Source organism: Notolepis coatsorum, assembly GCF_963971535.1.
Source record: "Notolepis coatsorum genome assembly, chromosome: 3".
NCBI classification, from domain to species: Eukaryota; Metazoa; Chordata; class Actinopteri; order Aulopiformes; family Paralepididae; genus Notolepis; species Notolepis coatsorum.
In genome coordinates this window covers 73,284,454-73,303,788 of record NC_140167.1, presented here as the reverse complement: position 1 = coordinate 73,303,788, position 19,335 = coordinate 73,284,454, and the positions used below count along the sequence as shown (strand labels likewise).

Below are 19,335 nucleotides of genomic sequence, written 5' to 3'. Positions count from 1 at the left end.
TTTATCGTTTTCTGCAGTATTTCATAGAACGTGAGTTATAGCCATAAATGCATAATATATTACATCATCAAATGCAATTTTATACCGATTGACGCCAGATAAAAAATGTCAACTGTACAAGGTCCCAGACGTTATGACTCATCATGCACGGTTGACCGGAGGGGGGGGGGGTCCTTTATAATGCAATGACCGACGTTAAATGAATCATGTAGTATGGGTGATATATTGATCATAGCAGTTTGTATGGATAATAATAATCAAAAACGCTGAAACTCACCGCAGCTTCCTCGTAGTGATGGGGGATGATACTGGAGCAAAAAGATCGCTATTATGGGATGTTGATCTATGCGCTCCATTTCCAGGTTGTATAATACTATATACGTCCAAATAATGTTGTTTATCGAGTTATGGCAACGGATCGATTATCCAGTGTGTCCAGATGGAGTCCCGCGAGCGATAGCGAGTGGCGGACGGAATAGGGGGGACACCAAGCACTTCCGGCCCCACTTCCGGTTTGGCAACTCGCCGATCGGCCACCAGGTGGCGGTATTGAAGCGCTAGAGAGTTGAGTGGAGATCTACAGCACCAGTCATGACTCCGTGGGTGAAATGTGAATACCATGACAAAAATTTGAAATATTGATCTCGATGACGGCGTAATCCGTCATTGGCAGATTAAGCATGGCGAGGAATGACGTCTTAATCCGTCAATGGCGGAGAATGGGTTAAGGCTGTGTCCTATTCAACTTTAAAAACACTAAAATCTCTTAATTTGGGTGTTTTGCATAAATGCATGTGTACACTACATTCCAAATGTTTGAACAATGGCCAAATATATCCTTATTTTTTGTATTTTAAAATTGGCCTATTCAAAGGTCTTATCCGTCAATGACCCATATACACTTGTGTTACCTAGAATGTCCTCATCTTGTCAACAAAGCACAGGGAGGCAGCGGTCTCCGACCAGGGTCACCTCAAGCCAGAGGTGATCCTGGACTATACAACCGCTGCAAGGGGGCAGTGGACACCTTGGACAAGGTATTCCTTTCTTTATTATTTTATAGTGCATGCCTGGTGTTGTGCTTTATTTATTTATTCTGTGCATTTATGCGATGGGCGACCCACAGGAACACACACGCAGTGAGTCGCTGACTAAATGTTCTCTGCACTTCCATATGATGTGCATTTTTTTTTATTGGTCTACAAAATGACAGTAATAATTTTATTTGGTTTCTCTCTTTTCTTTTCTTTTGTTTCAGCTGGTAGGCACATACAGCTGCCGGAGGGGGACGAAGGCGCTGGCCAATGGCCTTATTTGCCAATATAATAGACGTCTCTGCCTACAATGCCCGGGTCCTCTGGTTGGAGGTACAGTACTGTTTATCTGTATGTCATAAATGTCATGATGCATTGAAAATGGGGGACCCTGATGTAAACAAGACGAAAGTCTTTCTCTGGTCTGCATCCCCTTAACAATTGTGTGTATTGAGCCGTACTGTATTGTACCCATTCTGCAATCTGTTAATAACATTTTCAATCAATTTCAATCAATCAGGTTGAGCCAGAGTGGAACAGAGGCAAGACATTCCGGAGGAGGCTGTTGTGTCCCCACTCCCCACACATGGCCCACAGACCACAAATGTTCTAGAATGGTCTATTATGACATCATACTTTAACATCACAGCTGGTGTTCTATTATGACATCATATTGTGACATCACAAATGTTCTGATGTCGTTGTATGATGTCATGGTGGAACATTCTAGAACATTTGTGATATATATATATATACGCAGGAAAGTGGAAATTGATTTACATTAATTCCATTCCTGATACTGTTGCCAAGACTAACACCAACTAGATAGACCTCCGTCTATCCGGACATAATTTGTTTTCAGAGCTGAATATATTCAATGTACCTCTAGACATTTGCGGCTAGTTGTTGTGATACAGTTAGCTAGTCTAATCTGAACGAAGAATGGCCTCGCAGGCTCCATACATTTCCTCCAGTCGTCCAAGACCCGTTCCTAACAGCTCCAAGTACAGAGAGTCTTCCACCGAGCGGAACGATGGTCCCGGCAGTTATGGAAACATCATGCATGACCGCCGCGTCATCCGAGGAAACACCCACCAGATCACACCGATAGCGGCTCAGCCGGACCCCGCGGAGGTGGTCCAGAGGCAGTGCGAGGCGCGGAGGAGAGTCCCGGAGCAGAACCGACCCTGGACTCCTCCGCCGCTGGAGGGCAGGATGCACACTGACGTCCAGACAGAGCATTACCTCGAGGAGCTGAGCAATTACCCAGAGGCCACCGAAGTCCAGTGTCAGACAGACACGTTTCTGGACAGACCAGCCACGCCTCTCTTCATCCCTGTAAAGTCTGGACAGGATGTAGCCACACAGATACAGGAGGGAGAGCTGTTTGACTTCGACAGGGAGGTGCAGCCGGTGGTGGAGGTGGTGGTGGGTAAGACGGTGGAGCAGGCCCTGCTGGAGGTGATGGAGGAGGAGGAGCTGGCCTGTCTGCGCGCCCAGCAGAGGGTCTTCGAGGAGCACCGGAACGCAGAGCTGGTGGAGCTGCAGCGGCTGGAGGAGCAGGAGCGACGCCATCAGCAGGAGAAAGATTTTAGGATCCTCCAGCAGAGGGCGACATTGGAGAAGGAGAGAGAGGTGGCTGAGAAGATGGCGTCCCGGGCCTTGGCCCAGCGCTACCTGGCTGACCTCCTGCCGTCAATCTACAACTCACTGGCGGACAGAGGCTACTTCTACGACAATGTGGAGAGAGATATTGAGACCACCTTCCTCTCATGGCTAATGGCTGAAGCGTGTAGCACCCTGGAGAAGAGAAATGTGGCCAGGACAATTTTGGACATGATCATCCAGGACATCGCCCAGAAGCGTCTGGAGCTCCTCAGCCAGTAGGAGGAGCCTCAGTAACTCTAATGGGGGGGGGTTACATGAATTAAAAATATATATATATTTAACCTTAAGTTTTTATAACATATTGTCTAACATACATAGACAATACATTTCAGCATACAAAACTATAAAGACTTATCAACAAGAAATAAAAATAAATAAGATAGACAAAAATGAGAAAAGAAAAAGTGTGGCATGCTGATTTAATCAGAGCTTTTTTCACAGATATATCAACGTGTGCTCTTGAAAATGCACCTTGAAAAAGCTTGAAAAGTGCTTGAATTTTGCTTTGGAAAAGGTGTAAGAACCCTACAGAATATAAGAGATATGGGTAATGATGTAGATATGTAACAGTATAATATGTGTAAATATCCCCTTAGTATTAATTAGGGATGCTCGATATTGGCTTTTTTACCGATACCTATATACCGATATTGTCCAACTCTTAATTTCCGATACTGATATCAACCGATATCAACTGATACCGATATATGCAGGGTCCCCCCCCCCCCCAATTTTTTTTAATAATTTCAGGTAATTAACATTACATATCTCTTGTTGTGGAATTAACAACAATATGCATACTTTTGACAATAAATAAAATCAGAATTTGTTCTTACTTGCTTGCCTGGGTAAATAAAGGTTATAGAAATGTAAAAAAAAATAATATATATATATATATATATATATATATATATAAACCGATACCGATATTTTCCGATATCACATTTTAATGCCGATATCGGCCGATAATATTGGTAGGCCGATAATATCGGACATCCCTAGTATTAATAGTTAATAAATTCATAAGCTTTTTATTTGCTATAGACAGTGCATCTAGTCTTGTTGATAGAGGCTTTTATTTTGTAGTACTACAGTATGTAGGTGCACTCTGTGGGTAACCTTCAACAGAGTAGGATTCACATGCTGTGGGTAAGTTGGTTCGGTGCTCGCCCACTCTTTCCAATTTAATATTGTAATTCATAGGCTTTCAATTAGTTGATATTAGGGCTGTCAGTTTATCGCGTTAATTAGATTAATTAATTACACAGCAAATAATCGCGTTATGAAAATTTACTCAAAATTAATTACAATATTTTTTTTTTTTTTTTATAATAATATTTTTTTTGTATCTCATTCATTCCATAAGCATGTAGAATACACATTTACAGATTTTTTTTTAATATGGTCCATTTGCATGTTCTTGGTATCTGATTCTAGGGACATCTATGAATCTCAGGGAATGTATTCCCAGTGTCAGAAATACTGTGTGCTAGATCCACAAAGAATGGATTGCACGGTGCAAGTTGCACCCTTACTTACAATTCATTATGAATTGAAAATGGGGGACCCTGATGTAAACAAGACGAAAGTCTTTCTCTGGTCTGCATTCCCTTAACAATTGTGTGTATTGAGCCGTACTGTATTGTACCCATTCTGCAATCTGTTAATAACATTTTCATTCAATCAATCAATCTGCGCGGTGATTGATTGAATGAACATTTTATTTTAAGTAAATTGTAATGAACCAAATGAGAATATCAATTTTTTTTTATCTTTGACTGTGAATAACACCATGCTCAAATTGACCAGACCTGACAAATCTAAGCAAATTAATAGATGGAAGATGATTAAACAGAAGGTTTTGTAGATACAGTACTGAATTCTGCCATCTGGACACATGCAATTTGAAATATGATTATAGAATATAGAATATGAGGCATAAAATGGTAATGTGATTAAAATGCGATTAATTAGATTAATTAATTACAAATCCTGTAATTAATTAGATTAATTTTTTTAATCGCCTGACAGCACTAGTTGATATATATTTTAGCTAAATGCACGTTTGCCAACCTTGAGAAAAAGCTAATATTACATTAAGTTGGTTAGCCATGATGGTAGTAGCTTAGCTAAAACTTTCAAGTTCCAAGTTTTAATCAACATGCGAGTCAACAAATGCTTGCTTTGTGCAGCCATTTAACACAAACGGATGACCCTCATGCATTGCAAATTTGCATCAAATTCAAAACAGAGTGATGCACAAAATAACTTAAAAGAAAATAATAATTTAAAACAATGAATAAAGTGTGCATGAAATAATAGGGAAAAGAAAACGTTAGGAACTTGTTACATTCACACACACAAGGGCTGATTAATCACACCCCCCCCTCTCTCCCTCACACACACACTCTCCCAGCTCTTTTTCTCTTTTGCCCCTTCCTCATCTCTCTCACCCCCCTCTCTCTCTATATCTCACACACACACACACACACACACACACACACACACACACACACACACACACACACACACACACACACACACACACATACACACACTTCAGAAACAAACATAGTATCAATGAGAGCATCAATAATACACCTGAGTGAAGTCTAGTAAAAAAAAAAAAAAAAAAAAATTTTTTTTTTTTTTTTTTTTAGTTAATCTTGAGTTAAAAAAATTAGTGGCATTAGTTTCTTTAATAGTTGTCATACAGAGGTACAGAATACTTTTGTACAAAATGCTTCTTACTGTTGCGCTCCAGAGACTGTGCATGACAAGATAAGTATGAAATAAAAACATAGTAAAGATTAGAAGTAAAAAAAGAGGTCACAGTGTTCAGTTTAGACATATGTACAATGTTCGTAGACGTAGTTACCATACAATATACAATACTGTTAATAGAATCGGGAGTTAACGCGATATTAACGCGATATATTTGACAGCCTTAGTAGTTATATTAGCCATTTGGTGCTTGCTTTTTCCACATGGTATATAGTAAATTCATACAATGTTCTATTCCTGAGGGCAGCAGCAGAGGACCTTTTCTTTCGTATTTTAAAATCCATTGAAAATAACATGAGCATTTGAGATTGGGATGACTTGACAAATGATTTCTGTTGTGGAGTATTCTTAGTGAATGTGTAGTTAATAAGAATAAGTATCATTGAAGTAATACAGTATATTATAGTATATCATTATTATGCAGTGGTATAATGTATTATTGTATTTACTCTGTAAGAAAACACTAGAGAGAGAGAGATCCCATCACAAACAAAGAGCAGCCTGGAGAAATTATGTGGCTCAGGACAGGGCATGCAACATCGGAGAGAGCCAACTTTCTCAAAACCTAGCTTTGATCATCCAACCATGATGCTGTATTCCAACCTTTCCCACGGTGCAGCCAGGACAATATGATGTGAGATGAAAGGTATTACAAAATTATATTTACAATATACATTAACTTAACCTAGTGATTAATGAATACACATTTAACTTTTTTAATGATCTTTTCCTGCCTTCTTTGTCCGTATTTCTCCCCTCCTAATGTTAGTCGTTATGCCAATTCCCAATCCCCTTCCTGGTCGTTAACACTGCCAATTGTGTTAGTATGGACGGTCGGCCAACCCGGAAGCACCACAGCTGGATTCGATCACACTGTCACAGTCTCTGTGGTGGTAGACAGACGCTTAGTCCGCTGCGCTACCCGGCCGCCTGAATACACATTTTAAATGAAAACATTAACCTAGTGATTAATAAAACTGACATAAAAGGTGATTATGGTAAAAAAAATATTAATATATATTTACAATTTATTATGATTCTTGATTAAATTACTTAAGATCCAGTTGTATTTTCCTGAGTTGAGTGTCACTTTCTTCTGTCTCCGTTTTGGTCTTTACCTAGAATCAGACAATTTCTCCATTTCTTCTTTATAAATGAGGAAATAAGATGTTTTATGCATCGTTCTAGTGCATATACATATATCAACTGTCCACCATTTGTCAGGTGACAAAACAAAAACTTGATATGTCTTCTTTTATGAGACAACAAACCAACTGATTATTTCTTGTCTAACAATACAATTTGGTAACATAAGTCATTCAAATGTGATGCAATGTGACCATGTGATTATTCCTTCGGATTGATCTATTTTAGCGACTGACGAGGACCTGTGAGCTCAGGAAGTATGCAAAGAGGGAGGTGTACGTAATGGAGGGGGGGGGTAATATAAAGTACTAAGAGGAGGAGTATTTGGGAAGTTGGACTGAAAGAAGAAGCGAGAGAGAAGAGTGAGAAAGGACTGAAAAGAGGGAGGAGATAAAAGAGGAGAAGAGCATCATCTGGGAAGCTGATAATATAACACAGTCACCGACACACCACCAGATTATAAACCTGCTGCCTGGAGTGCACGCCTGTATGTGTGTGTGATTTAGAGTGAGTCAGTTCCTGAGGCGGAGAGGGGAGATACTGACACCTAACTGGGAGAGGCGTGGGTGGGCAACCCTAACCTGAACCTCTTTGGTCTGGAGGAGGTCTGGTAGTGGTCACTATGATGGATCCTTTGCCTGTCATGATTGTGCTACTGAACCTGGTTCTGGTGGTGAGTCAGTGTGTTTGTGTTTGTGAGGGATACATTACCAGTTACTGTTATGTAATGTAATTATGTAATTACTATATTGATACTTGTATCATACTTACATATATGTATCATACATAATATGATATCACATAATCAACTTCACAATTACATATATGTATCATCATATTGTTATAATACCATTCAATTTATCACCTAGGATATTATTATACAATATTTTATGCACAACATATACTATGTTATGTACAACACATGACATGGTGTCACATGCCTGACAATATGGTATACTGTATATCATCATATATCCACAACTCTAGAACTGTAACCATAAAGACTGGACTGTAGCCAGATTTTAGAGTTTCTAGAATCTAGAGAAGATACTGGCATCATAATGAAATTATTGACTAGCTTGTCAGGAAGGGGCTTAAATAATGCTCCAAAGTTAGGCTACATTTTGGCGAGGGAAAAACTGCCATGGTCATTTTCAAAGGGGTCCCTTGACCTCTGACCTCAATATATCTGTTATATGGGTAGCCAAGAGTTTACCCTTTACAGACATGCTCACGTTATGCTAATCCCATTTTGATTTGGGCATGAGACTGGGGGTTCCAATCCCAGTGGCAGTGGTACCTCCGGCTTGGTCAGTTGTCCCTACAAACACAATATTTTTTGTTTGTGAAAAAAATGCGAATTTTATTTTGAAATTAAATTAATTCATAAATCTTTTAAATTTTGAAAAAAAAAATCAAAACGGATTTATATGGTTTTTCAGTGCAAGGCCAAGACACAAGATACCAGGACAATGTATTTATTAGGAAGGCAAGAGGAAGAGAGCAGAATGTCAGTGTAGGTGCCACTTCACTAGGAGAGCTGCAGTCAATCATATTACATTATCGATTACACACCTGAAGCTAATTTCACTTGATTGAACGGCTCTCCTCCAGAACCACAGATCATGCGTTTTGGCAACAGAGATGAATGGATAGAGGAGAGGCTGACTGACTGGGACCTGACTCTTTCAAATGAGTGATAGCAGCCGGCTTTTTTAAGTGAGTGATGGGAGCCAGCTCTTTTAAGTGAGTGATGGGAGCCAGCACTTTTAAGTGAGTGATGGGAGCCAGCACTTTTAAGTGAGTGATGGGAGCCAGCTCTTTTAAGAGAGAGAAAAAAAACAATAATTCTTTACTTTTTTAGTTTTTGGTAAATTAATGCAATACAATGCAATATAATGTAATACAATCAATACAATTCAATATAAATAAAATGTTCAATACACGTGTGTAATAGTGTTTGATGTTCTTACATTATTTAAGGTTTTTATACCAAACATGTAAAATGATGGTATTCTGGAAATTATAAGGTTTAGTATAATTACATATAATGTTATCCTTTTTCTCAATTTTTTTTCCAACAATAACAATAGAATAAAGGATATGCACTCCAACCTGTTCTGAAATACACAGCACACCTCCTCAGCTCCCTAACAGTGTGCCAGCCACCACATTCTATATACACTACACTACTACATAGATTGTATGGTTGATTACAAGTCTGAAATGGATAAAAAATAAACATTTGCATAGAAACCCTGAAGCTATGTAATATATCCCAGCAACTGCATACAGATGGGCAGGTTTGAGCAGATACATATCCACAGGGATAGTCTTGGCTAAAAAATTATAGAAAGGGACGTCATTTTCAAGTGAATACATGTCTGTTATTATTTATACCTATCATCATTCCGAACAACCACAATATGCAAATACATTTCAATGGTAGGACCTTTTGACATGAGTAGAGAAGTATAACCTTCAAACCTTATCATTGATGCACAATGCCTTCACCAGGTGGCAATTAGCTAGCACAGTACAAAAAAAATAAAAAAAATAAACACTTTTGTCTCAGATAATAAAAGGCAGGTGTGGCGCCAGTTTTAACAAGGAACAGAATTTCCAAATTCAAAATGACTAAACAGGAATTTCATGTCTGACTCTGACCCCCTCTCTCTGTGTGCTCTCTCTCTTACTATACACTGACAATGGCAACCTATAATTGTGAAGTGATAACACTTTGCCTCGCCCTTCGGTACTCACCCTATACTTTATTGTAGAGACTGGTGTATTGCAACAAGAGATTGCTCCGCTTAAAATATTGTTGCCACTGATCATTCTACTTAAAACTATGTGTAACGGATGGTACCGCGAAGCGCAGTCACGAAGGACTTCAGATGTTGTGAAGTGACTGGGGTGAGTAGCGGTACTATGGGCTAAACTCACTCTCAGCTATGGAGACAATAGTATGGCTCATTTGAAAGGAAATATGTATACTCCAACAGGGGAAAACCGTTTAGTTCTACATGCCTTCGTTCCTGCGCTATCCCATGCTAAAAATCAAAACGCAAGATATGACGTGTTTTAAAAATAAAAAAACATTTGTTAAAAAAAAAAGATATGACGTGTTTTGTGCATTTCATGTGGGTTGCTCGCCTGCCACCTATATTATTTCCAGGTCAAAGGTAATGACCATAGATAGTAGAATGATTTTCAAACCCTTCGTGGAATCGTTTTCTGGGATCATTACAAAGGCATGTTTTATGATGGGGTTCGGTAAAATAGATGTTACCTTTGTCAGCAGGTCCACCAAAACCCTGTCCACTTTTGCTCCGAAGTGTCTTGGGTCAGAACAATAAATAACGTTAGTTGGCCCTGGCAGCGCCCAACAGATAACGTTATCGTTACATGCAAACAGCATGAAAATACTAGAATCCAACATACCTTATGCTATGGATGGATCGTCACCGTTTGTCCTCTTCATAATAATCTCCAATAGTTCGCTCGTCTAGGCGATCGCCATTGCCGAACGTTAGTTGGCCCTAGTCTGGAGTTCTCTCAACTCTAGTGTCTGCGACTACCGCCGGTTTGACTATAGTATTTTTATCATTTACCAGAAGTCCAATGTAGTCTGGTGAAAACGCACCTTATCATCCATAAGTGTGATAGTTTTGTCCTCTTCATAATAATCTCCAATAGTTTGCTCGCCATTTCATAGACAGTCCGCAGGCTAGTGGTAGCCAGCAGTGAGTGAGCCAGCAGTGAGTGAGCAACCCCCTTCCCCACAGTAAACTAGCCCAGTTCAAAAGGTAGGCGATACTGCCACCTATCAGGATTTGATCGTCATTTAAATTCCAATTCACACAGAGCTCACACAAGAAGGTCCGGTGGACTGTGGCGGCCAACGGTTGGCTTTGAAAGGCATTCAATGAGTTAAGGAACACGCCCAAAATTATGGGAAATGTGCTTACCGTCTTCTTCACAGTCAGACAAGAAGATACATACTGTACCAATGTTGGCGTGCTCCTTTAACCACTGCACCATCTATGGGTATGACATTCAGATTCAGATTATTTTATTGTCACAGTTTAAATTCTTTTTTACATACATTTAGAAAAACGTGAGATGCTTGTTTTTCCCGGCTCTGTAGTAGATTTGTAAACAACAATACACAACAATCTATACAAGGGACTTCCGGTTTGGAGATGTGTGGGTAGTCGACCATTGAAAGAGCTCCCGGTCAAACAACATCGAAAGAAGGAAGTAAAACTGTCTAAAACTGTTTAAAACAAAATAAAAAGTGATAACTCAAAGATATAAGAGAAAAGGAAGGATGACCACGAGAAAGAACGAGAGAAAGAGGCCCCCGGAGGACATACAAACACCGGAGGAAATATCTCTACACAAGGAAATGGCGGAAGAGATAACTCAGGCGAGCATGACGCAGGTGGGCAGAGGCGTGGAGAACGTGGAGCCCGCCTGGGTAGCGAAGATGCAAGCGACCATGATGGCCAGCGTACAAGAACTACGGGCTGACATACAGGCTAATGCAAAAGCTATCCAAGCTATACAAAATAGCATGCAAACCAACACGCAGAACATAGCTGGCAGGTTGACTAACCAACAGGCTAACGTGACAGCTAATCAAGAGCTAAAAACTAGCATACAAGCTAACACAATGGCTAACCAGGCGAGCATGCAGAATATACAAAGCAACATCGATTGACTAAGGGAAGAGTTGAAGAGGGGACAGGACGAGCTCAGAGGGGAAATGGATAAAGGACTTGAGGCAATGGAAGGAAAAATACAGGAACAAGAGAAAGACATAAAGATGGAAGAAAGGACAGCTGAAACGGAAGAATGGAATACAGAAATGCATGATATTCTAAAGGCGACGCTCGAACAACAGAACATGTTGAGAGACAAGTTAATGGACTTGGAGGGGATGGAAGGAGACTCGATGATCAAATTTGTAGACAGTCTAATTCGAAGCGAATTGAAGATGACAGCCCTCGACAAGACAGGGATTCAAAGAGCACACAGGACACTGGCGCCGAAGCCGCGGTTGGACAAACCACCGAGAGCAGTTATAGTTAAATTCTTGGAATTCGAGGTCAAGGAGAACATTCTTAGAGCAGCCTGGCAGACGCAGATGGAGGTGGAGGGACAGAGAGTAACTTTTGACCATGATTATGCAACAGAGGCGGCGGTAAAGCGTCGGAGCTACGTTCAGATAAAAAAAACTCTGAAGGAAGGAGGAATCAGATTTCAATCGCCAATGACCACGCTGAAGGTCCATTGGAATGAAGGCGCAAAGGTGTACAGCGACGTGCGGGAGGCGGCGAGGGACATGAAGGTGGAAGGTGCCAGGAGGAGAAGAGGAGAGACCGACGCTGCTGCAGAGGCTGGAGAGGGCGAGGAGATGGACCAGAGTCGAGGGACGAGGAAAAGGCGAGGAGAACGGGAAGGTGAAGGGGATCTGAATCGATTCAAAGCAGATCAACTGAGAAGGAGGACACAAAGACACGGAGAAGAGGGGCAGAGAGGAGACGAGAGGGGACACAGTGATCCAAGGGAGGATAAGTACAATACACGCACAATACAGGTTAATGTATACATGAGAAGGACTGATGCAATGAGAAGATGGTAAAGTACATATGAGATAATTAAACCAAAAATTTGAAAGAAGGGCATGGCGATTCAAGACACATTAGACTGATATACATATGACACACACAATACAAGAAAGTGAAAACATGAAAAAGACTTATGCAGGAAGAAGATGATAAAGCACATGCAAGATAATTATACCGAAAGTGATAAAAAAGGACATGTGGATTCAAGAGATATATTGAGACGGACATTAAAGGAACACAGGAGTACACATGTCGCATAACACAATTAGACAGGAACATGAAAGTGACTAATGCAGAGCTTATGACCGGGGGCTCGGAGCAGGTCGCACAGAGAAAGAGTTGGACATATATAGTGCGCTTTTTTAGCCACTAGGGGGAGCCCTCTCACTAGGAGAGCCACTACTCCCCACCCACCAGCGGGGGAAAGAGGGGTACGAATGAGACCCTCAACTGCCATGGAAGTTCCAAGTGTTAATGTTGATGTTAATGTTTATTATGGTTATATGTATGTAAATCAGATGGAGATAGCAGAGGCTACAACCACAAATATTATTTTATGTGACATGGGTAGAACGGGAAAACAATTGGAAAAGAAATATGACACAAGTTAAGGGTATAAAAATGATGTTGTTAAATGTGAATGGTATGAATAATCCGATCAAGAGGAGTAAGGTAATGATGAAACTTAAGAAAGAGGAGGCCCAGGTCATCTTCTTACAAGAAACCTTATAAATCTAATATCACAAGAACATGAAAAGCTGAAGAGATTCGGGTATGAAAATCTGTTCTATAGTTCTTTTAAACAGAACCTTAGAAGAGGAGTAGCTATACTAATTAAGAACACAGTGAAGTTTGAAATGATCAGGGAAATAAGGGATAAAGAGGGGAGGTATGTAATGGTCAAGGGGAAAATGGAAGGTCAAATGGTAACACTAGTGAATGTGTATGCTCCACCAGACAGTGAGAAATATCTATTTGAAACAATCTTTGATATCATAGCGTTGGAAGGGGAGGGGGTCCTGATCTGTACAGGTGATTTCAATGTAGTACTGAACTATGACATAGACACGACAAGCACAAAGAAATGGAGGACAAACATTAGCAAATATATGAATATACAAATGGCAGAATTAGGAATCATGGACATATGGAGAGCAATGCACACACTAGATAGAGAATACACACATTATTCACATCCACACACAACATATTCAAGGTTAGACTATTTTCTCATGACAACAGGGGACAGATACAGGGTAGAAGAATCCAGGATAAGGGTGATGGACATATCAGACCACAGCGCAATATATCTGACAGTGAATCTTAAAAGTAGGCGGAGAAATACAGTTTGGAGACTGAATGTAGGATTATTAAATAACAAAGGTTTGGTTAATGAAGTAAAGGAAGACATAATTAGATACAGAGAAGAAAATGATAACGGAAAGGTAGACCCAAACATTTTATGGGATGCACTAAAGGTAGTAATACGGGGAAAATTGATAGCAAAGACGGCATTACTCAAGAGGGCTAGAATAGAGACATACAAGAACTTGATAAAGAAACTGAAAGAATTAGAGAAAGAACACCAAAGCTCAAAGAACCAAAAGACACTTAGGGAGGTAAAGGAAGTTAGAGGAAAGATAAACAAAGAGCTGCTGACAGAAATAGATAAGAAAGCTAGATACATGAAGCAGACATACTATGAAGGGGGACCGAGAGCGACCAGACTTTTAGCTAGACGAATCAGGACACAACAAAAACTGAACACAATACACACAATAAGGGACACGAACACAAACAAAATACTGAGAGAACCAGCTAAAATAGAGAAGACATTTGAAGAATATTATAAGAAACTATACACACAACCGATAGCGGCAGGAGAAGAGGAGATAGAGAAATGTTTAGAAAAATTAGATCTACCATCGATAGGCAAGGAACAGAACGAAATATTAAATGCAGAGATCACAGAACAGGAAGTATGGAATGCGATCAGTAAAGCAAAGAGTAGTAAGTCACCGGGTAGCGACGGGTTCCCCTCGGAATTCTACAAAACATTTAGACAGGAACTGAGCCCCATATTAGAAGCAGCATTCAGACACACAATGGAAAAAGGCACAATGCCACCTTCATGGAAAGAGGCCATAATTACTACAATTCCAAAATAAGGGAAAGATAGAGAACTGTGTAGCAGTTTCAGACCTGTGTCCATACTTAATGTAGATTACAAGATGTATACATCAATAATATCCAAAAGATTTGAGACATTTATGACAGATATAATAGACGAAGACCAGACCGGATTCATTAAAGGAAGACAGACACAGGATAACATAAGGAAGACAGTGCAGGTGGTAGAGGAGATACAAAAGGAAGGAGGAAGTGCAGTATTAGTTAGCCTAGATGCAGAAAAAGCTTTCGACAGTGTAAGCTGGATATTTCTATATAAAGTATTGGAAAATGTTGGATTCGACAAAAACGCTATGAAAACAATTAGGGCATTAAATCAAGAACCGACGGCTAGGATTAAGGTAATGGTAGTTTGACGGACCGGATTAAACTAGAGAGAGCTACCAGACAGGGTTGTTGTCTTTCGCCGACGCTCTTCGATGTATTCATCGAACCACTGGCTCAACTAATTAGACAGACCAAAGACATCAAAGGGGTGGAGATAAGGGGAACAGAACATAAATTGGGACTGTTCGCAGATGACGTGATAGTGTATATGAGGCAACCAGACACACGCTTTCCGACACTGATGGATTTACTGACAGAATATGGATACTACTCAGGATATAGACTCAACGTGACGAAGACACAGACTTTAGCACTGAACTACACGCCAACGATAGAGATCAAAGAAAAATACAAAATTAAATGGGACATGGACAGGATCAAGTACCTAGGGGTGAACATTACAAGAGGGATGGAGGGGTTATACGATGCAAACTATACACAGATCAATCAGAAAATCAAGAGAGACCTAGAAAGATGGACAGTAATGCCCCTAGATTTCAGCTCAATGATCGAAATCATTAAGATGAACATATTACCAAGGTGACTATACCTATTTCAGTCTCTACCTATATTAATACCACAAAAACAATTCAGGGAATGGGACAGACAGATATCAAGAGGGGGGGGGGGGGGGGAAGGCCAAGGATCAGATATGTGACTCTACAACTACCAAAGGAAAAAGGAGGGATGGCAGTACCTAGTTTAGAAAGCTATTACTATGCAGCACAGCTTAGAAGAGTAGCATGCTGGTGCAATGTGAATTATGAAGTCAAAGGGAAATATATAGAAACCAAAAGAGAGGGATTCAAAGTGGAGGCACTGATAGGAGATAGGGAGCTGTTCAGAAGACAGGAACAACTACTAGACCCAATTACCAAATTCACTATAAACATATGGAACACAATAGTAAAGAAATACAAACTAGAAAAAGAATCCAAGATACTGAGATGGATAACACACGACAACAAATTCAAACCAGGGATAGATGACCATGGGTTCAAAAGATGGGAACAGGGGGGTATAACAGCAATATGTACAATTATAGAAGGAGGGGAGATGCAGACTCTACAAAAATTGAAAGAAAGATTCGGACTAGAGAATAGGGACCACTTTAGATATTTACAGATTAGAGACTACTATAACAAGGAAATAAAGCAAGACAGAGACAAAGAACAGAATGGGGTAATTAAGATAATGGTAAAATCATACGAAGGAAGGAAGGGAAGGGTGATATCAGCACTATATCAGGCAATAATGGACAGTAAGGGAAATACAACATTGTATATAAAAGAAAAGTGGGAGAAAGAGTTAGAAATAGAGATAACAGAGGAGGAATGGTATAACACATGTAAGACACAGGATCAAGGATATTGATAAGGCATATTCTTTTATTGACCTTGAAAGATGAGGAGAGGGTGTTAGCAATCAAATATTTATTACAGAGTGAATATTCAATATTACAGAGTATTTACACAAACAGCTGAGAGTGGAGAGTTCCAACTTAGCTTTGGTGAAGGCCGAGCAGAAGTCTCCCGATCCGAATCACATTGTCATTTTTATAGTCAGCTGGTTGGTGTTCTGAGCGAATGAGGTGGCTTTCTTCCAAAATAGCATGAAGAAAGGTTCTGGACTTTAAACAATGTCTATATAAGGTAAACAGTTGAAATGACAAGGGTCTAGAATTACATCTGTCTCCTGGTAGTTTCAGACAGCTGGGGTCATGGTGACACATAGGCCTGTTTTAATACCATATCATAATAACACATTTTAATGGTACACACATTTGTAGATATCTTATGGTTATTATAATTGATAAATGGATTGATTCATAGGTATTATACATTATTCTAGATCCTGACAATGCTCCCTGTCAGTGGTCAGCCAAAACCGTCACCTCATCAGTTCTTGGGCCTCTGGGGCTGTGGGGCTTTTTACCAACAGCTGCAGTGACCCTTCCGGTAACAAATAGATTGTGACACCTCAGTCAGGCCACAGACATGCTCAAATAAATACAGGCTGAGACCTGATAATAGGAAGATATGAATAAATGTATTTAGGGACATAAATAAATTGATTTTACCCCACAATCCCCCCTTTCACATCATTAATGATGTGAACAACCTAAAGATATAAAACAAAATGACCAAAACTCTCAGAACACCAACCATAATGATATGGAAAAAACCTCCAACCCTTTGTATGAGCGCGAAAACCCCTGCGACCAGTCGTTACTTTTGCAGGGGAAACTCTTACTCACCATCCCACTGGCCTTAGCGATCGTATTCCTCCGAATACACAAAGGGTGAGACTGCATAAGCAGTAGAACATAAGGCATAAAACTGCACAATAAGAGCATCAATAGTACACAATAAGAGCATCAATAGTACAGTTGTATAACACATCCATAATACAAGGAAATAAACACTGGCTCTATAAATCATCAAGGAAAAGGGAATGGAAAAAACGGGGACCGACCCTCATAGTTATGTATTGAAATAAAATACCACCCCCCTTTTGCGTGGTGAATCAAAATATAGCAATGACAATCAATATGAGGAGAACTTTCATTCACTCAAAAATTCCTTTCATTTTACCAGTAGGGCAAGCCTGGGGTGGAAAAATGTTCCGGAGTCTTTATTGACTTCCCATCTGGTTCACTTTCATACTTTTCATACTCACTTTCAATCGATGTAAACCTTTGTATGCAACAGTGATATCTGTCTCCAAATTCAAATAAAAAAGCATAAATAGACTACATCTGGTTACCTATGTACTGATAATATAACGTATATAACTCATATCATAACTGGTTGCGTCAGTTTAATTCATATAACATATCAAACCTTATATCGGATTCCAGGGGCAGAGACATTTTTATAAATGAAATAAATCCTATGATCTCCTTGTTATAGTATAGTCTTCTGCTGTTGATAACATATATACTGTATGTAACTCCTGCAATGTAGTTGAGGGTCCAAGGGTTACTGGTGATGAAGGGTCCAAGGGTCACTGGTGATGAATTGTCTATAGCAAAAGTGGTCAACATTGTTCTTTTCACAGTCTAGCATGTGTTGTGGCCGCTCTTACTCATACCATACTCCTTTCCCAAGTCTGCAATCTGCGGGAGACAACATCTTTTCCCCCTTCATGTATTCGCCGCTGCTTCATGCTGAATGTATAGCAAGGAGGTCGCTCCATGTGACACCGGGCTGTGTCCAGGCTGGAGACGTCCACGAGTGAAGAGTAGTCCGCGGTTTGTGTGATCCACGGTGGTGAAGCCTCCCTCGGATGGGGAGTGGCAGGGGCACAGGCCTCATATCCAGCCTCGGTGATGATCTGATGAGCCTCATGTGTGTAGGTTGACCAGGTAGATGGCGTGGAGAAGGAGGGACAGGAAGCTGCCCATATAAGGGCGTGGAGACTGCTGCCAGACAGGGGAGAGAGAGAGAGGGAGAGAGCCTGGCTGTGGCTGTAACATGTATCGGATTCTTCTCCCTCCGATGAGCCAAATGTTCTAGATGTGTGATGACACTAGCAATGGAGCAACCAAACGTTTCTTGGTCCTTTTCCTCTGGGCAGGTAGGCTCCTCAGCTAATTTGATTATATTCTAGAACCATTCAGGATTGACCTCTGAACTTGTTCATTATTTTGTTGAGTACTAAACCAACCTATAAGTCTAGTAAATATAGTGAAGTATAGCCACCATTAATTAGGAACTATTTCCCATAAAGTCTCCTATTGTGGCATTCTCTGTCTATATATTCTTAATTTTCTAAATTAATCTAATTTAGTATCTGTCCCTGGAATCCCCCCCCCCTTTAAATTTACCTTAAATTTACTCCCACTGAAAACAGTAACCCGAGAATTTAATCTAAACTGCGCGGTAACGGAACAACCATGTCAAATTATTATTGTTAATATTATTCTAATCGCTCTCCTACATTCCATCTCTTTTTCCAATGATGTAATCAAATTGAACCTATAAACAAATGTAAAAAGGTGCTACAAAGGTTTCTATATTCCTACAATACTCTCCTCACACTCTTTACTTCCAAGCTTCCTCAATTTTTCAAAAGCAGAAGGAACAAAACAGATACACATTGAAACACTTATTAATGACTCACTTAAAGAAACAAACAGACAGACAAACAGAGCACAATAAGGTAATTCAGGGTTTACCCCCCTTTCGTGATGACCTTATTATTTAAACCTAGTAAATGAAAGATACTTAAGCTATTTATTCATTCCAAATTATCCCTGTGGTTTTATCATATTTTAAATGTATTGTCTTTCCAAGCATCGCAATACCGGTTTTAATTAAAACAACTTAATTTTGGCCAAAATTAGGTAATATCAATTATTTTATCTGTCTTCTAATTTGTATCGGAACCAAGTCTTAAGATATGGAATTATAGGACAGGATGATAGGATGCACTTTTTGATTGATTACCCGATCCATGAAAAACCTAAATTCAACTGCAGTATACCTTTTCCCCAAAAGAGAGTGACATCGATCGTGCCATGACTACCAGAATGGTCTAATCTAAAG

At 39.9% G+C, this 19,335-nt stretch overlaps 1 protein-coding gene across 1 annotated transcript; it reads left to right on the top strand.

The window, feature by feature from the left end:
• Window positions 1–1,976: 1,976 nt before the first annotated feature.
• On the top strand, window positions 1,977–2,921 carry LOC311225855 (radial spoke head protein 3 homolog; the record flags this gene model as incomplete). The annotated part of the gene is made up of 1 exon (XM_084311247.1): window positions 1,977–2,921. One exon carries the CDS (start codon window positions 1,977–1,979, stop codon window positions 2,919–2,921), a length of 945 nt encoding a protein of 314 aa, XP_084167373.1.
• Between the last annotated feature and the right edge of the window lie 16,414 nt (window positions 2,922–19,335).